Source organism: Juglans regia, chromosome 10, assembly GCF_001411555.2.
Source record: "Juglans regia cultivar Chandler chromosome 10, Walnut 2.0, whole genome shotgun sequence".
NCBI lineage: Eukaryota > Viridiplantae > Streptophyta > Magnoliopsida > Fagales > Juglandaceae > Juglans > Juglans regia.
In genome coordinates this window covers 10,082,509-10,096,393 of record NC_049910.1, presented here as the reverse complement: position 1 = coordinate 10,096,393, position 13,885 = coordinate 10,082,509, and the positions used below count along the sequence as shown (strand labels likewise).

Sequence of the window (13,885 nt, the reverse complement as noted above, 5' to 3'; positions counted from 1 at the left end):
AAAGTTTCATTTTCGTCTCGCTTTCTCTTTCTCCCTCTTTCACCTTTTTTTTTTAACTTAGTGATTAAGGAAGTGTTTTTTAATGATGTTGTGAATTTTTTATTTTTCTTAAAAATGTTTATGATGATTAAAAAAATTCATGAAAAAATAAATAAATAAATAAGTGAAATACACATTCAGGACACATTTTTAGACTACTTTTTCGATAGCTGTAGCAGTTATCTTTAGTTAATTAAGAATATTATCATATTTAAATTATGTTAAAACTCTAATTATTTATATAGTTTTACTTTTTCAAAAATATTTAACAAAATTTCATTATTTATTTAATAATGAAAGATTAGTATTTAAATTAATTTAAATCAGTATTTAAATTTTTACCATTTATCAAATTTGGAGAGTTATGATGAAGGGTTAGATTCAAATCTTAAAAAGTTTTTTTCCCCTCACTTTCTCTTTCTCCCTCTCTCTCCTTCCGCTCAGCCACGGCTTCTCTCTCTCACCCGATCTCCTCCCTCAAGCAGTCGTGCGCCACCGTGGGTGTCACCGACCTCGTCACCGACCACGTCACCAGCTTCCCCTCCCGCCGGCGAGCAAACCCCACCGTCGAAGCCCCTTGGCAGCTCCTCCATTTGCCGCACGCGAGCAACTCGAAATGGGTCCCAACGCTTGTGCCACTGCGCCATCGCACCACCACCATCGAGCTCCTCTTCCTCTGGCGATCACCCCCATGGACCCAAGCCACCGTTGAAGCCTCCATGGCAGCCCTCGTCTCCCCGCAACTCCCTCTCCCGCATAAGTCTCACACAGTTTCTCCACCATACCGCCGCCATACATTGTCCCCACACCACCACCATCGAGCTCCTCTTCCTCCGGCGACCACTCCCATGGACCCAAGCCACTGTCGAAGCCCCCATGGCAGCCCTCGTCTCCTCGCAACTCCCTCTCCCGAAATGGGTATCTCCGTTTATTGATTATTACATATAATTCAATTAAGATATTGTATGCGGTGATTTTGTGATCTGTTGTGGTATTTTGTAATACTTTTTGTGATATTTTGTAGTGATTTTGTGAAGAGGATTGCTGTGAGGATGTAGAGATGGACGAAGAAGGGAAGCGTAAAATAAGAATACTGTTTATCATTGTTCATTAATGTTCATCTTACTATTCATCAGACGATACATACTTTTAAATATAAGGAAATATATATACGCACACATATATAAAAGGTTAATTGGCATCCTAGTATAGTAAGGTCGGCAAGGACAGAAGCGTCAGATCGGCCAGACAACAGTAATTAATTAGGTCATATTTTATTTTTTTTTTTTCTGTTTGTGCTATTTATTTGATTCAGTGATTGCGCTAATCTCTAGAATGAGTTTGGTTACTTTGAAATTAGTGGTACTTGTATAAAATCCTGTATGGCGTAAGATTTTCTAATTGATAAAAAAAGCACGTTCGCCACATCTGTCAAATTGAAGAAAAAAATAAAGCGTAATTTCGAATATTAAAATAGTCTAATGTATAAGAATAAAATTATTATTTATTTATGTTCATCTTTAAAATGTACAGTAAAATTTCATCATTTATTTAATGATGAAAAATTAGTATTTTATATATTAAAGTTGATTTTTAGTGTATGATATCATATTATTCTCTTAAAAATGTTCAGTAAAACTTTATCTTTTATTTAATGATGAAAAATTAGTATTTTAAAAATTGAAGTTAATTTTAAGTGTATGATAGAATATTTATATTTTAATTATCTATTTTATGTTAGTTTAAATCAATATTTAAACTTCTACCGTTAGATTAAATCTGAAAATTAAAGATAAAGGGTTGGAATTTAAAACCTAAAAACTAATATCTTTCCCCACTTTTCTTTTCTCCCTCTCTCTCATTCCCCACGCACGATTGTGGTATTACATTGCACATTGGCATTCACATGAACGAACCCAAAAAGAAACAAAAAAACCACACAAACATGCGGAAAAAAAAAAAAAAAAAAAAAAAAAAAAAAAGCCTCTTTACTGTTAATTACTGTTCATTGTTACTGTTGATGAACAGTAATAGAATATGCAAAAAAAACCTCTTTACTGTTCATTACTATTGATGATCATAGTAATAAACAGAAACAAAGATAGGCTCTTTTAAATTATAGGAAGATATATGGAGCCTAATTCATTTTATAATGATATTTGGATCTGATCATCGTCATGTTGATCTACCACTTTCTTTTTTTTCACGCTGTAAGTTGGTAGAAAATTGATGCATATATTAATTATATATAGAACCAACTATCATGATCATGATCATACTATTTTATAAATGACGTTTCCACGTTACCCTTGCATTAATTTGTACCTACTAGCTACTACTATAACTATGAAGATTTTTTTTTTTTTTTTTTTGCATGGGTTCAGATTAATATTATATATGCCCAAATTAACCCAATTAAATGAATATGTAGTTGATTTATATTTTTTTCTAAAATGTCTATATATCATGTTTATTTAGCAACTCATGTTACGTAAAGGAATCTCGGATACCAGTATACTTTTGCATGAGGTATATATACGTACGTACGATTGTTGTAACTTGCTTTAGAAGAGTAATGATTATAAAATAGTCACATGGCGATCAGTATCATATTTATAATTTTATTTAAAATGATGGTCCCACTTCAGCATACTACATATCTTTCAACAAACAAATTAGTTAAAACCTTATATTAATTTAAAAGAGAAAACAAATAATAGTTTTGGTGGAAAAAATCTCCAAAAATTAAATTTGTTAGAAAACATAAATTTAAAATAGTGAGTTTGAAAAAGACAAACCATAGTAATTTTTTGTGTAATGGAAGTTGTTCATCCCTAAGTATCATTTCCTTGTGTGAATCGTCACTTCCAGTAGATTATAACTGGCAATCAAAGTGTAATGCCATCTTTCTCGCTACAATCAGTTGCCCGCCTTGGAGTGGTTGTCGCAATGTGAGCTGCTCAAGTGAAGTGAGGCTGGCGAGATGTCCTCCCAACATCTTCCTTGGCGAGCTTGGGCAAGGATGCGAGGAAGCTTCACGGCGAACTGTGGCGAGGTGCTTCTATGGCGAGCACTAGTGCGAGTGGTGAGGAGGTTCCCTTGTAGATAGTAGGCGGGGAGCTCCCATGTCGTGAAACCTTGGTCACAATGGGACGGCGAGATGTTGACCTGAGCGCGACTGGTGAGATGTTGGAGAGGCTAGGAGATATTGTCTACACGGTCGGTTGCTCACCTAATTTGCTCGCCACATTCATTTGCCTATCATGGAATGGTTGTCCACCCATTTGTTGCTCGCCACCTTTGCTTGCCATGAAGCTAGTAGTATGTCCCTGTACGCGTGTGTTGTTGGTCGCCACCTTTGCTTGCCACATTCAGTTGCGTGGTCTGTCAGTGTGTTTTTGCTCACCTCCTCTCAATTGACCGCCCCCATGGGTTGTTTGAGGTTGTCTTTGTGGGCAATGGAGTATCTAGGATGTACACGATTGGTGAGGGTGGCGATGACGCATCCAAGATGTGCAATGTTTCCACAATGTTGGCGAAGAGCTTCTCCAGCAAGTAAAGGGTCTATGCCATCATGTTGGTGGCAGAAGAAGCTGGCGAGCTCAATGATGATCGTCATTGACCTCATTAGCTCACGGTCGTCACCGATCTTGTACAGAACTATGCTTGGCGACGAGGGAATGGTGAGGAACATCCTGTGAGAGAGTACTGGGGACGAGGAACATCAGTGGCGAGTACCGTGGTCGAGGACTACCATGCTGGTGACAAAATAAGCCAACGTGACAAAATAAGCCAGCGAGCTAGGTGTGCTCAAGCTGGCTCTCTCAGGGTCGCACAGTGCACTACTGCAGAAGAAGCCGACGTCTTACGTGGTGGCTGGCGACAGTTCTGCTAGCACACGGACACTTGGCTTCTAGCTTTTGACAGCGTACATGGTGCAATTGACGACAGCTTGTGGGGTGACCCAGCAGGCAAAGCTATGGGGAAGAAGGCCACTATTCTAGGGATAGAGGCCACCGGCAAGCCGTGTGGCAATTGTTGACTGGCTCGCTGGCTAGCAACTTGCTAGTGGGTGGTGCTGCCCACAGTGTGTACTGATCCATGCCTCTGTTCCTCGGATCTGGCTTTGCCATTGGGTGGGAAGCACATCTTCAAAGACAGAAAGCACCAACGGACTCAGTCATGGAGACCTAGTGATCGAGACTGTGTCGCGCCACTCACAGAGGTGGTGGGCAACAAGCCTGCCATGCACGACAAGGGATCGTGTCGTGTCTTTCGCAAATTCGCATATGGGACCATGTGCATTATGTGCTTGTGTATGGCATACGTCGCGAACATACCTAGTGCTTGGTGCACGTTCATAGTGCACGCCCCCCTTTTCTTGGGTCTCCCATATGTGTGTGTATATATATATATCCGATTTGGTCTAACAATACTTTCGAAATAAAATAATAAATGAAAGGTGGAAGAACTTATATGATATTTTCGAGAGAATATATTGTGAGCCGGAGAATCATTCTCCTACTGTTACCGGAAATAATGAAAATTCGATCCTACAGACAGCGCCAACAACCAATATACAAGCCCTAATCCATTTGCAATATCTAGCTTTAAAATCAATTTCAGTGACTAATGCTAGGTACAAGTCTCAAATAGATAAGTTTCATATAAGATTTTTGTTAAAAAATAGGCCACACTAATAAAGAATAGGTTTTTTTACACTTTTTTAATGTGGGGTCTACTTTTTTACAAAGGTTTGCATGTAGCTTATCTATTTAGGGCTTGTATAAATTATCTCTCTCTTACTTCAAGCTAGCTAATTATTAGGACTGTTCATTTGGGCTAGATTTTTTCTCGGCCAAATCCAGAACCCGAAAAATTGAATTTCAATTCCGAATTCTGGGCCAGAACCAGGGTACACCCAGTCTGGATACTGGATTTTAAATCCGGACCATTTTTTTCCTTACAATCATAATATTATACACATTTAAATTTTTAGATTTATTGTGCAGTTTGCACATGCTTTATTTTAGTTTTTTTTACTAGTTTATTGGTATATGTAAGAGCACTCTCATTAGATTAGCTAAAAGCTAAATCTATTAAGTATTTAGCTATTAGAAAGCAAAATATGCTCACAATGGAAGCTACAGTGACTTTCAAAAGTTTTTCCAAATTTAAAGGTTATTGTACATACATCAAATACATATTTTATTAATTATTTCTCTCTCACTTTATTTCTATTACATATTTTATCATAATTGGTATATTAATTTGAATTAATGACATATTAATTTAATAAGAATATGATTATTAATTAATATATAATAGGTAGGATAGTAAAATATAATAAAATAAAAGAAATTCATAATTAAAAAAATTAAATATTTTTAAAATTATTAGTTATTTATTACTATATAATGAATAAATATATAATCTAATGTGGAAATTTGATATGAATAACCAAAGTTAAATTCATTTTATATTATTTTATTGTTATATAATGAAAAAATAGTTATTCCAATGTGAAAATTTATGTGAATGAAATAGTTAAAAATAAAATTTCTCTTATATTCATAAAAAATATCCTTTAATTTTGACTAATCCAGCAAGAGTGCTGTAATATGTTGTTTATTGCGGAGGGATTATACAGAGGCACCGCACGTACTAGGTATTTGACACTTTTAATTCAATCTGGGCCTCTACTAACCGTACGATCATTGCAATGTAACCTTATAAGAGCATTGGTAATGATCTAGCCAAATGCCAATGCAAGTATATAATTTGACTATATTCATAAAAAAGCTTTCACATTGGACTAGCTAAAAATTTAAAGTTTAACACTTGAGTTACAGTAAATCTTAACTCTTCCCTAAACTTGGTGAGTCACTGTTCACCCTTGAAATGTTTATTTTATTATTTCATCTACATTCCCTCTCTTTCCCTTGTTATTTCTCTTTCTTCGTCTGATTTCCCTCGTTTTCATTTTCTTCATCCTGAGGTTGTAGTACTAGGAGTTGGGCGAGACTGGTGGACTAGAAGGAGACTGGCATACACGAGCCTGGTGGTGGACTCAATCTCCATCGCCATAGCTCGAATACGCTCGCACAAGCTTCCGGACTCTTGGAGTTGAACTTGGAAGTCCTCGAACTGCTTGGGCTTCACCGCCACCCGCCATCGAAGAGGGGCAGAGAGAGAGAGAGAGGGAGAGGGAGAAAGAGTACGAAACGAACCGCTGTGACTCTGCAAGGTTGCACATTCCTCCACAAATCCATCACAAGAAAATTGCAATTTGGGTATTTTCTACAAACTGATTTGCGATTTTGATGAACTGTGATTTGCGATTTTGATGAACTGTGATTTGATGAATTGTGATTTGCGATTTTAGGTAGTACTATCGGTTTCTTCTATTTTTGTGGCACTTCCTATTTATGAACTGTGAATGTTAAATTTGTATCACACGCACATACTTTTGTGAGTTTATTTGATGCTTATCAATGGAGTTATGTTAAGTGAGGGATGCTGAATGAGGTTGGCTACCCAGGTAGAAGAGAAGAGAATAAACGAATTTTTTTTTTTTTCAGGGGAGGGGGTTCTATACGAGTGAGGGATTTTTTTTGGGCCTTGTTGGTCATATTTTGAGATGAAGTAAATCTAATACTAGCAATGTTTGTTTCTTCATATGGTTGATACAAGATTTGGTTCTACTCATTTTATCACAATATAGTTTTACAATGCTTATCATCTAGTTTTACAATCATCTTGTCACACTTCTATCCATTTCATGAAGTTTTGTTTAAACTAAAAAACCGAGACATGAAGTTAGGATTTCACCTTTAGATATATATATATATATATATATATATATATATAGTTTAACATTTGTGGAGTTCTATAGTGTTGATATTTGTAAATTCAGTCACTAATAACATCTGTTCAATTAATCTACCTGGGAAGACTCGAGTGCCCTTTTCTTTTCTACTTACATTCATTCATGCATGCTAGACAGTACTCAAGACTAACTACATCAGAGCACATGCTAGTATAAAACTCCTGCAAAATGACAATCAGCAACAAGATGTCAATCCATCAAGATATAACAAGTAAATCGTATACACAGTAGTATTGTATTGAGTGAGTTCTCAAGCATTGAAGTCCAAAAAAGGACCCACTGTTCCAGACCCAGTAGTATGTACCTTTCTTTCTTAGTTTAATTTTTTTTTTAAAAACATAATATTGCTTCTTGGAAATTTACTATTATAGGATTTGGTCTTGTATCATAAGTTGCCATGAGAAAATATGTGCTGCCTTCTGCAACTCACTTTATTGTTTCTTGCTTTTTATATAGGAATATTATGAAATCTATCATCTTTACAGTTTGTGAGGTATATCAACATTATATTCAAATGGTTAACATTATAAAATCCATGAGTTATGCATTACATTTTTTATTGTGCACTTATAACTATTGGAGCTAGAATTGCATTTTTATGATTATTGTTATTAAAAACCAAAGCAACTGAAGTTGGAATCTTGTGAATGTGTTGGAATCTTGTGAGTTTGGACTTATATTGGGTAACTTTTCTGACTCCTTGAAAATTTAATCTTTTTCAAGGATGGATACACATTTTGAGGATGACTCATTCTTCACCACTCTCTTACGAAGTGGGGGAGGAGGTTGTAATAGCACCTCAATGCAACATTCTAATGTTGTGAACCAAGCAACCCCAACTCAGGTGAAAAGAGACATCATTCAAAAAAAGTTCAAAGAGGTGCATATTTCACTGTAGAGGAGGATAATCTCCTCGTCTCAGCTTGGTTCAATATTAGCATCGATGCAATAAGGGGTATTAATTAAAAGTCAACTCAAATGTGAGAAAGAATTACTACATTTTATTATGAATATAAAAAACCAAACATTGATGACCGTTCTGAGGACTCATTGATGAATCGATGGTCTATGATTCAAAAATTGACAAATAAGTTATGTGCATATATAGCACAGGTAGAGTCATTGCATCCGAGTGGTGCAACCGAGCAAGACAATGTATGTATCATTTTGTTTTAATCATGAATTTATGTTGGACTTATTTATGAACTAACAAATATTCCTTCACCTTTGTAGATTGAGAAGGCAAAGATGTTATACAAATAGATGGTAGGGTCTAACTTCACAAGGGAGCATTGTTGGTGCCTTTTGAGACACCAACTAAAATTACAGCAACACATATCCACTTTGGGTAAGAAGAGAAAGCCACAAGAAAAATATGTTGGTAAAGTTGATGTTGATTTAGCTGAGGAGGACCTGGAGGTTCTTACTGAGAAACCTCCACGCAAAAAACCGACAGCCTTTGATGAGACAAAGACCGGTCAATTTCCTTTTTGCTTTTCCACTTAGAGCAACCTCATTCATTTAGCTAAATGCATCTTTAAAATTTTGTCAATATCACATTTTTTTAGCCGACAGCCTTTGATGAGACAAAGACCGGTCAATTTCCTTTTTGCTTTTCCACTTAGAGCAACCTCATTCATTTAGCTAAATGCATCTTTAAAATTTTGTCAATATCACATTTTTTTATATTTATCAATTCTATTTAAATTCAATCACCACATTAGATTAGTCATTTACTCTCTATATAATAATAAAATAATATTAAATTAATAATTTTTTTATTTAATTTATTTGTATCACATTATATAATTCTACCAATTTAACATTAATAATAATTATATTCTAATTAAATTAATATTTAAAAATCATATTTTCAAAAGTCATTTGACCTTTGAAAATTAAGATTAAACTTAATAACCAAAAATTAAGATTAAACTTATCTAAATTTTTATCTAAATTTCTTATTCACTGACAAAATATCTAGCACCATACCTATTTCAATATCAATAAAAAATCTGCACCTACATAAATACCTACAAATGGTTGGAGTGAGAAATTTGTATTTTAATATTTGGTGAATCAATTGTGGTTCTCCATCTTTGGTCAACCACTGTAATAGAAGTCAAAATTATTTTAGAGATGCTCAATCCGATGTGGGACCTTTTTAGCACAGATTATCTAAATTTTAGTCATCCTTCAACTTTGTCCAAGCCAATGAGAATGCTCTTATATCCCATCATGTATCATCCATCCGCATCTTCTGGATGAGTACTGATGATGTTACATGTGGCTTTGTATAATATTAAATAATATAATAAATAAAAATAATAATAAATTAAAAAAAAAAAGAGGAAAGGAAAACCGAGTTCCGGATTTAAAACCCGGATTCATCCCGGCTCTAGCCCTAATCTGATCTGGGCTAACCCGATCCGGATTCTGAATTTGAAATTCGGGTTTCAGTCCGGATATACCCGAATTTTCAGGTCAGAATCTAGATGAACAGTCCTACTAATTATCACTTTCATTAATTTCCAATGATGATTTGCAGTTAGTAAAGTGAAAGGGTGGCACAATTTCCCGTTCAGAACAAGCAACTCCTAAATGAGAAATAGAACAAGTCTTTTTGAGTTTTCATTTAACATTTCAACAAAGAGTAATGCTACTCATCATCCTAATTTTCATCATCATTTTATCATCTTATGAAGTGACATTAAGTGATTGAAAATTATTTATTACATTTCAATTATTAACCTATCATCTAATGCCACATTATGAGATAATGGAAGTTGAAATGATGAATAGATTTTTTCTTCAACAAAAATACGGCTGATCGTAAAACGATAAGCAATGTATAAGATAGGCGAAAAGCGTACCTTAAAGTATTGCACTAATGTTGTAAAATAGCATCGTACCCTTCTACCATGTTCAAACAAAACTTTCGAGCACTGTTACGTTTTTCTTTTCTTTTCTTTTTTCTGAACCTTATATGAAGATAAGTGATTGTATATGTTATGGATGATGTCTGATTGAGAGATGGATCGCCATTATCCAGGTTGGTGCATGAATAACTGAGTTGGTTGGTCGTGAAATAGACATAAAGCTTGGAGATTAAAAAAATGCAAAGCTGATCACAGGAGTAGAAAATAGAAGGATCATCTCAGATCTTGAATACATCAGATTATTGGATGCTTTTAATTGATTTTTAATGTGCTCTATACTGAACCCAGATTTGGAGTAGGTAAGAAAGAAATTTGAATACAGAACACCCGAAATGGATAACAGTTGGGCTTGTTCCGTTTTGTTTTCCCCTCCAAGCTCGTCTTTGATCTTCGGTGGAAACACATACTGATCTGAACGCGATACATATTACATTTTATGCTCGGATCTTGATGGTTGAAATCCAATATAGCACCAATAAACTGATTCGAAACATATTTTAGAGGGGCGAAAAAGATAGCATATGTATTCAACCATAGATTAACCGCAAAGTCCATTTTCGATTTTAAACATCTACTTTAATTAGAACCCTCAAAACAAACTCGCAAGATTTCCCATCCACAAGCAAAAATTGTCGATTCAAGAGTCATCCAATTGACTATAATGGGCATGCATGCTTTTCTAGCCTAGTCAGCACCAGAAAGTAGTGGGAAAGATCAGATGAAGAGAGATGCTTGAATAAGAGGCAAACACTACATGGGCAGCAGATCTTGGTCGACTTGTTATGTTCTTGTTTCCTAATCTCACATATATAGTTGAAGCCAGCAACTTTACCATCTATTTCACACGACATATGATAGGAGGAAAAGGGATCCTTCCGTTTAACTTGTCACTCCCAATCACACTTATTATAGGGCACATTTTAAGTGATTACCAATTACGTAGTTGGATAAAAAAAATCACTTAAAATGTACCACAGCAACAAGTGTGACTAAGGATGGCAAACTTCAGGATTAAAAGTAGTATTGCTCTTCGAGGATATGTTCTCCATCTTGTCATCTCGTGTTCTCTTATTTCGGAATGATAATGGTGAGATACAAAATATATCTCGTTCCTCTGCTGGCTAGTCGCAATATATCGATGGCAACAGAGGCAGCTAAAGCCATAAACTGATCAGAAGTTAAACCACTTGGCCTGCGTGAATTATTATGCAGCCATTATTGTAAGGGAAAATGCCTCAACGATGGGGAAAGGGAACTAAGAAGGACGAGGCAGTATACAAGGAAGAAGGACGAGGCGGTATACAAGGTAACAGGTCAAGCTTACTTCCTATGATTCCTATGTACCAAACAGATACACAATGAAACTACCCAAATCTCTATATTAAAAAAACACTAAAATTTGAGGGTGGTTGGAGGAAACACATTAGTACATTGTACTATGAAGAATATGACAAATACACAAAAAACTAAAGAGGAAAAGAAAAAAAATGGCAATACTCTAACCCATGAAAGGAAATCGTATCCCTTGCGATGCTGCAAGCTCAAGCAGATTTCTCAGCTTCTGCTGCTGCTTCTTCCTCTTGCAACTTCTTCAAGGACGGAGGCGGTCTGACAACAATGCTTTTCTTCCATTTCCGGTCCAACTTTCTTGACAGCCTCTTGTTAATTCCCTCCTCAATCTCCCTTTCCCGTTTAATAGTAAGCATTCGAGCAATCTATTATTGATGCCAGCCTCCATATCAGCACAATACAAAACTTAAAGGTAATTAACAGGCACAGAGTTAAGTCCAGAAAACAACATTTAGATTTTCAAAGGTAGGCGCAGAAACCATTCTCTAAGAGGAAAGCTTATTCAATCAAAGCTGCAGCTGAGTTGGATGATCTCAAATCGACAACAACCCCCCCTACAAACTAGCATGAAGGTTTGCAAGGTAAGTAAAACATACTATTGGGTCTACTGTCACATTTGGTTTCCTTACATAAGTGTGAAGGCATGCTTTTTATCCATTAAAAACATTATACACCTGCTTAAATGTTCAGATTGTATACACATGAACTTATCTGCAAGAGTACATCAAACATTCACCCACCTGTAACATATGCATAATTAGAGGAATCATTACACGGCCAGATGACTTACTACCATTCTCTTGGTAATATATTCACATAATACCAATCTCATTCACTAACTAGTCCTCACCTCCCAACGAAATTCCCAATATATACATGTACACACATGCATGGTCAACTGTTAGGATTTGAACCCATGCCATAAGACTTCACTATGCAAAGATATTATAGAGATCACATATAAGACCTATCACAGTAATAGTGCATCAATTAAATTAACTGATCCCACCATGAAGTGGCCTAGAGACAGATTCAAACAGAGAAAGCTTCAAGAATAGCCTAATTTAACCTAAAACCGATGACCCACAAAATTTTGAACCTACCTGTCAGTGTTAAAATGTTTATTACAACTATATGAAGCCATAATGCATGGCTAAAGCTTTTTCAGCCAATTCCACAACTCCTTTTGTTTTTCTTTTCACAATTGTGAACTAGAAACATTCAAAAGTAGAATAGTCGAAGTTATCCTATCAAACTTGGGTATTTTTTCTTTTTTTTTTAATAAGTAATCAAACTTGGGGTTATTACCGAATATTCACTCCCAAATCCTGCCCCCACAACCTAAATATTGTCGATTAATAACACTCAAACTAACTAAGAACCCAGAACCTACTTAACTGTCTCTTTTTGACATAAAAGAACATTTTCAGCTCATTCATCAGAGCTTAATCTAGAAGATTCCTCCTACATGCCACAAACCATATTCTTACTGATATCAAAGTCTCCTAAGATCAGTGAAGTAAAGTAACAAACACCACATTTCCTGCAATATCGAAAGCCAATGTCATCTTTCACCAAAAAGCATCACTCTATAATGAGTTGAGTCATCTCGTTCTTGCAAAACAGCATTTTCACCCTGGTGTATGCATCTGGTAGTCAGAAGATTACGAAATTCCCATAAAAATCTAATTGCCCATCTCTTCCCAATTAGCGAATTAGTTCATCACTAAAAACATCGATTTACGGGAAACCACACCTCTAGAGCAAAAAAGAACCTTATTTTGAAAAAAGAACAAAAGAAAAAAAAGGTTTTAAAATTTCAATAAGTCAAACTCAAACCGAAAAATCCAGTCACCGTTGAGAGGAAATAAGACGGGACGAAAGGGAAAGTACCCTTTTGCGCATGCGACGGAATTCGCTGGACTTGAACTCGTTGCGGGCGGACTTCTGTAAGCGAAGCATGAGGAGCTCTCCCTTGAGGTCAACCACCTCTTCGTTGATTTCTTCCGTGGTCTTGGCCCTAATTTCATTAATTTCCTCCTCTCGCTTCGCCATCATCACTACCGAGGATGAAGGGTTTCGGAACGACGCCGTCTGAGGAGGCACGCGAATGGTGCTAATGTGCGGGATTTTAGCGCCATTGAAGGAGAATTTGAAGATTGGAAAACGGGGTTGCGAAGAGAAGCTGATCGACGAAGAGGAAGCAATTGGGAGGCTCAACATCTTGTTCTTTCTAGCTACGTTCTGTCTGGAGGCTCAACATCCTATCTGGATAAGGCCTCAATTTATGCTTTTTCCTTCTTCCTTTTTTTTTTTTTTTCTCTTTTCCCCAATCTTTTTTTAAATTTTAATTTTTATAATATTTGATTTTCTTGAGTAAAATACAACAAATTTGAACCCGGAACTGAATCATTTTTCCTTTCTTAGAGCATCCCGTCGGATGCCTAAAACACTGTTTTCTCTAAATTATAAGGAAAATTATAGGAAAAAGCTCAAAAACTCCCTTCCATCCCATTCTTTATTTTAAGATTTTGATTTAGGAAATGAACAATGGTTCCACTATTCATCCCCTAAATTATTTTTTATTAATATTTTATTTAAATAAATAAAATAAATTCTTTTTTCAATCAACTACATTTTCTCTTATACTCATATTTATTACACTTTT

At 35.7% G+C, this 13,885-nt stretch overlaps 1 protein-coding gene across 1 annotated transcript; it reads right to left on the bottom strand.

Annotated features, from left to right (window-relative positions):
- Positions 1 to 11,142: 11,142 nt before the first annotated feature.
- Positions 11,143 to 13,496, bottom strand: LOC109001589 (50S ribosomal protein L29, chloroplastic). The gene is made up of 2 exons (XM_018978944.2): positions 13,111 to 13,496; positions 11,143 to 11,582 (listed from the first exon to the last, which is right to left on the bottom strand). Exons 1-2 carry the CDS (start codon positions 13,438 to 13,440, stop codon positions 11,409 to 11,411), a joined length of 504 nt encoding a protein of 167 aa, XP_018834489.1. The 5' UTR covers positions 13,441 to 13,496; the 3' UTR covers positions 11,143 to 11,408.
- Between the last annotated feature and the right edge of the window lie 389 nt (positions 13,497 to 13,885).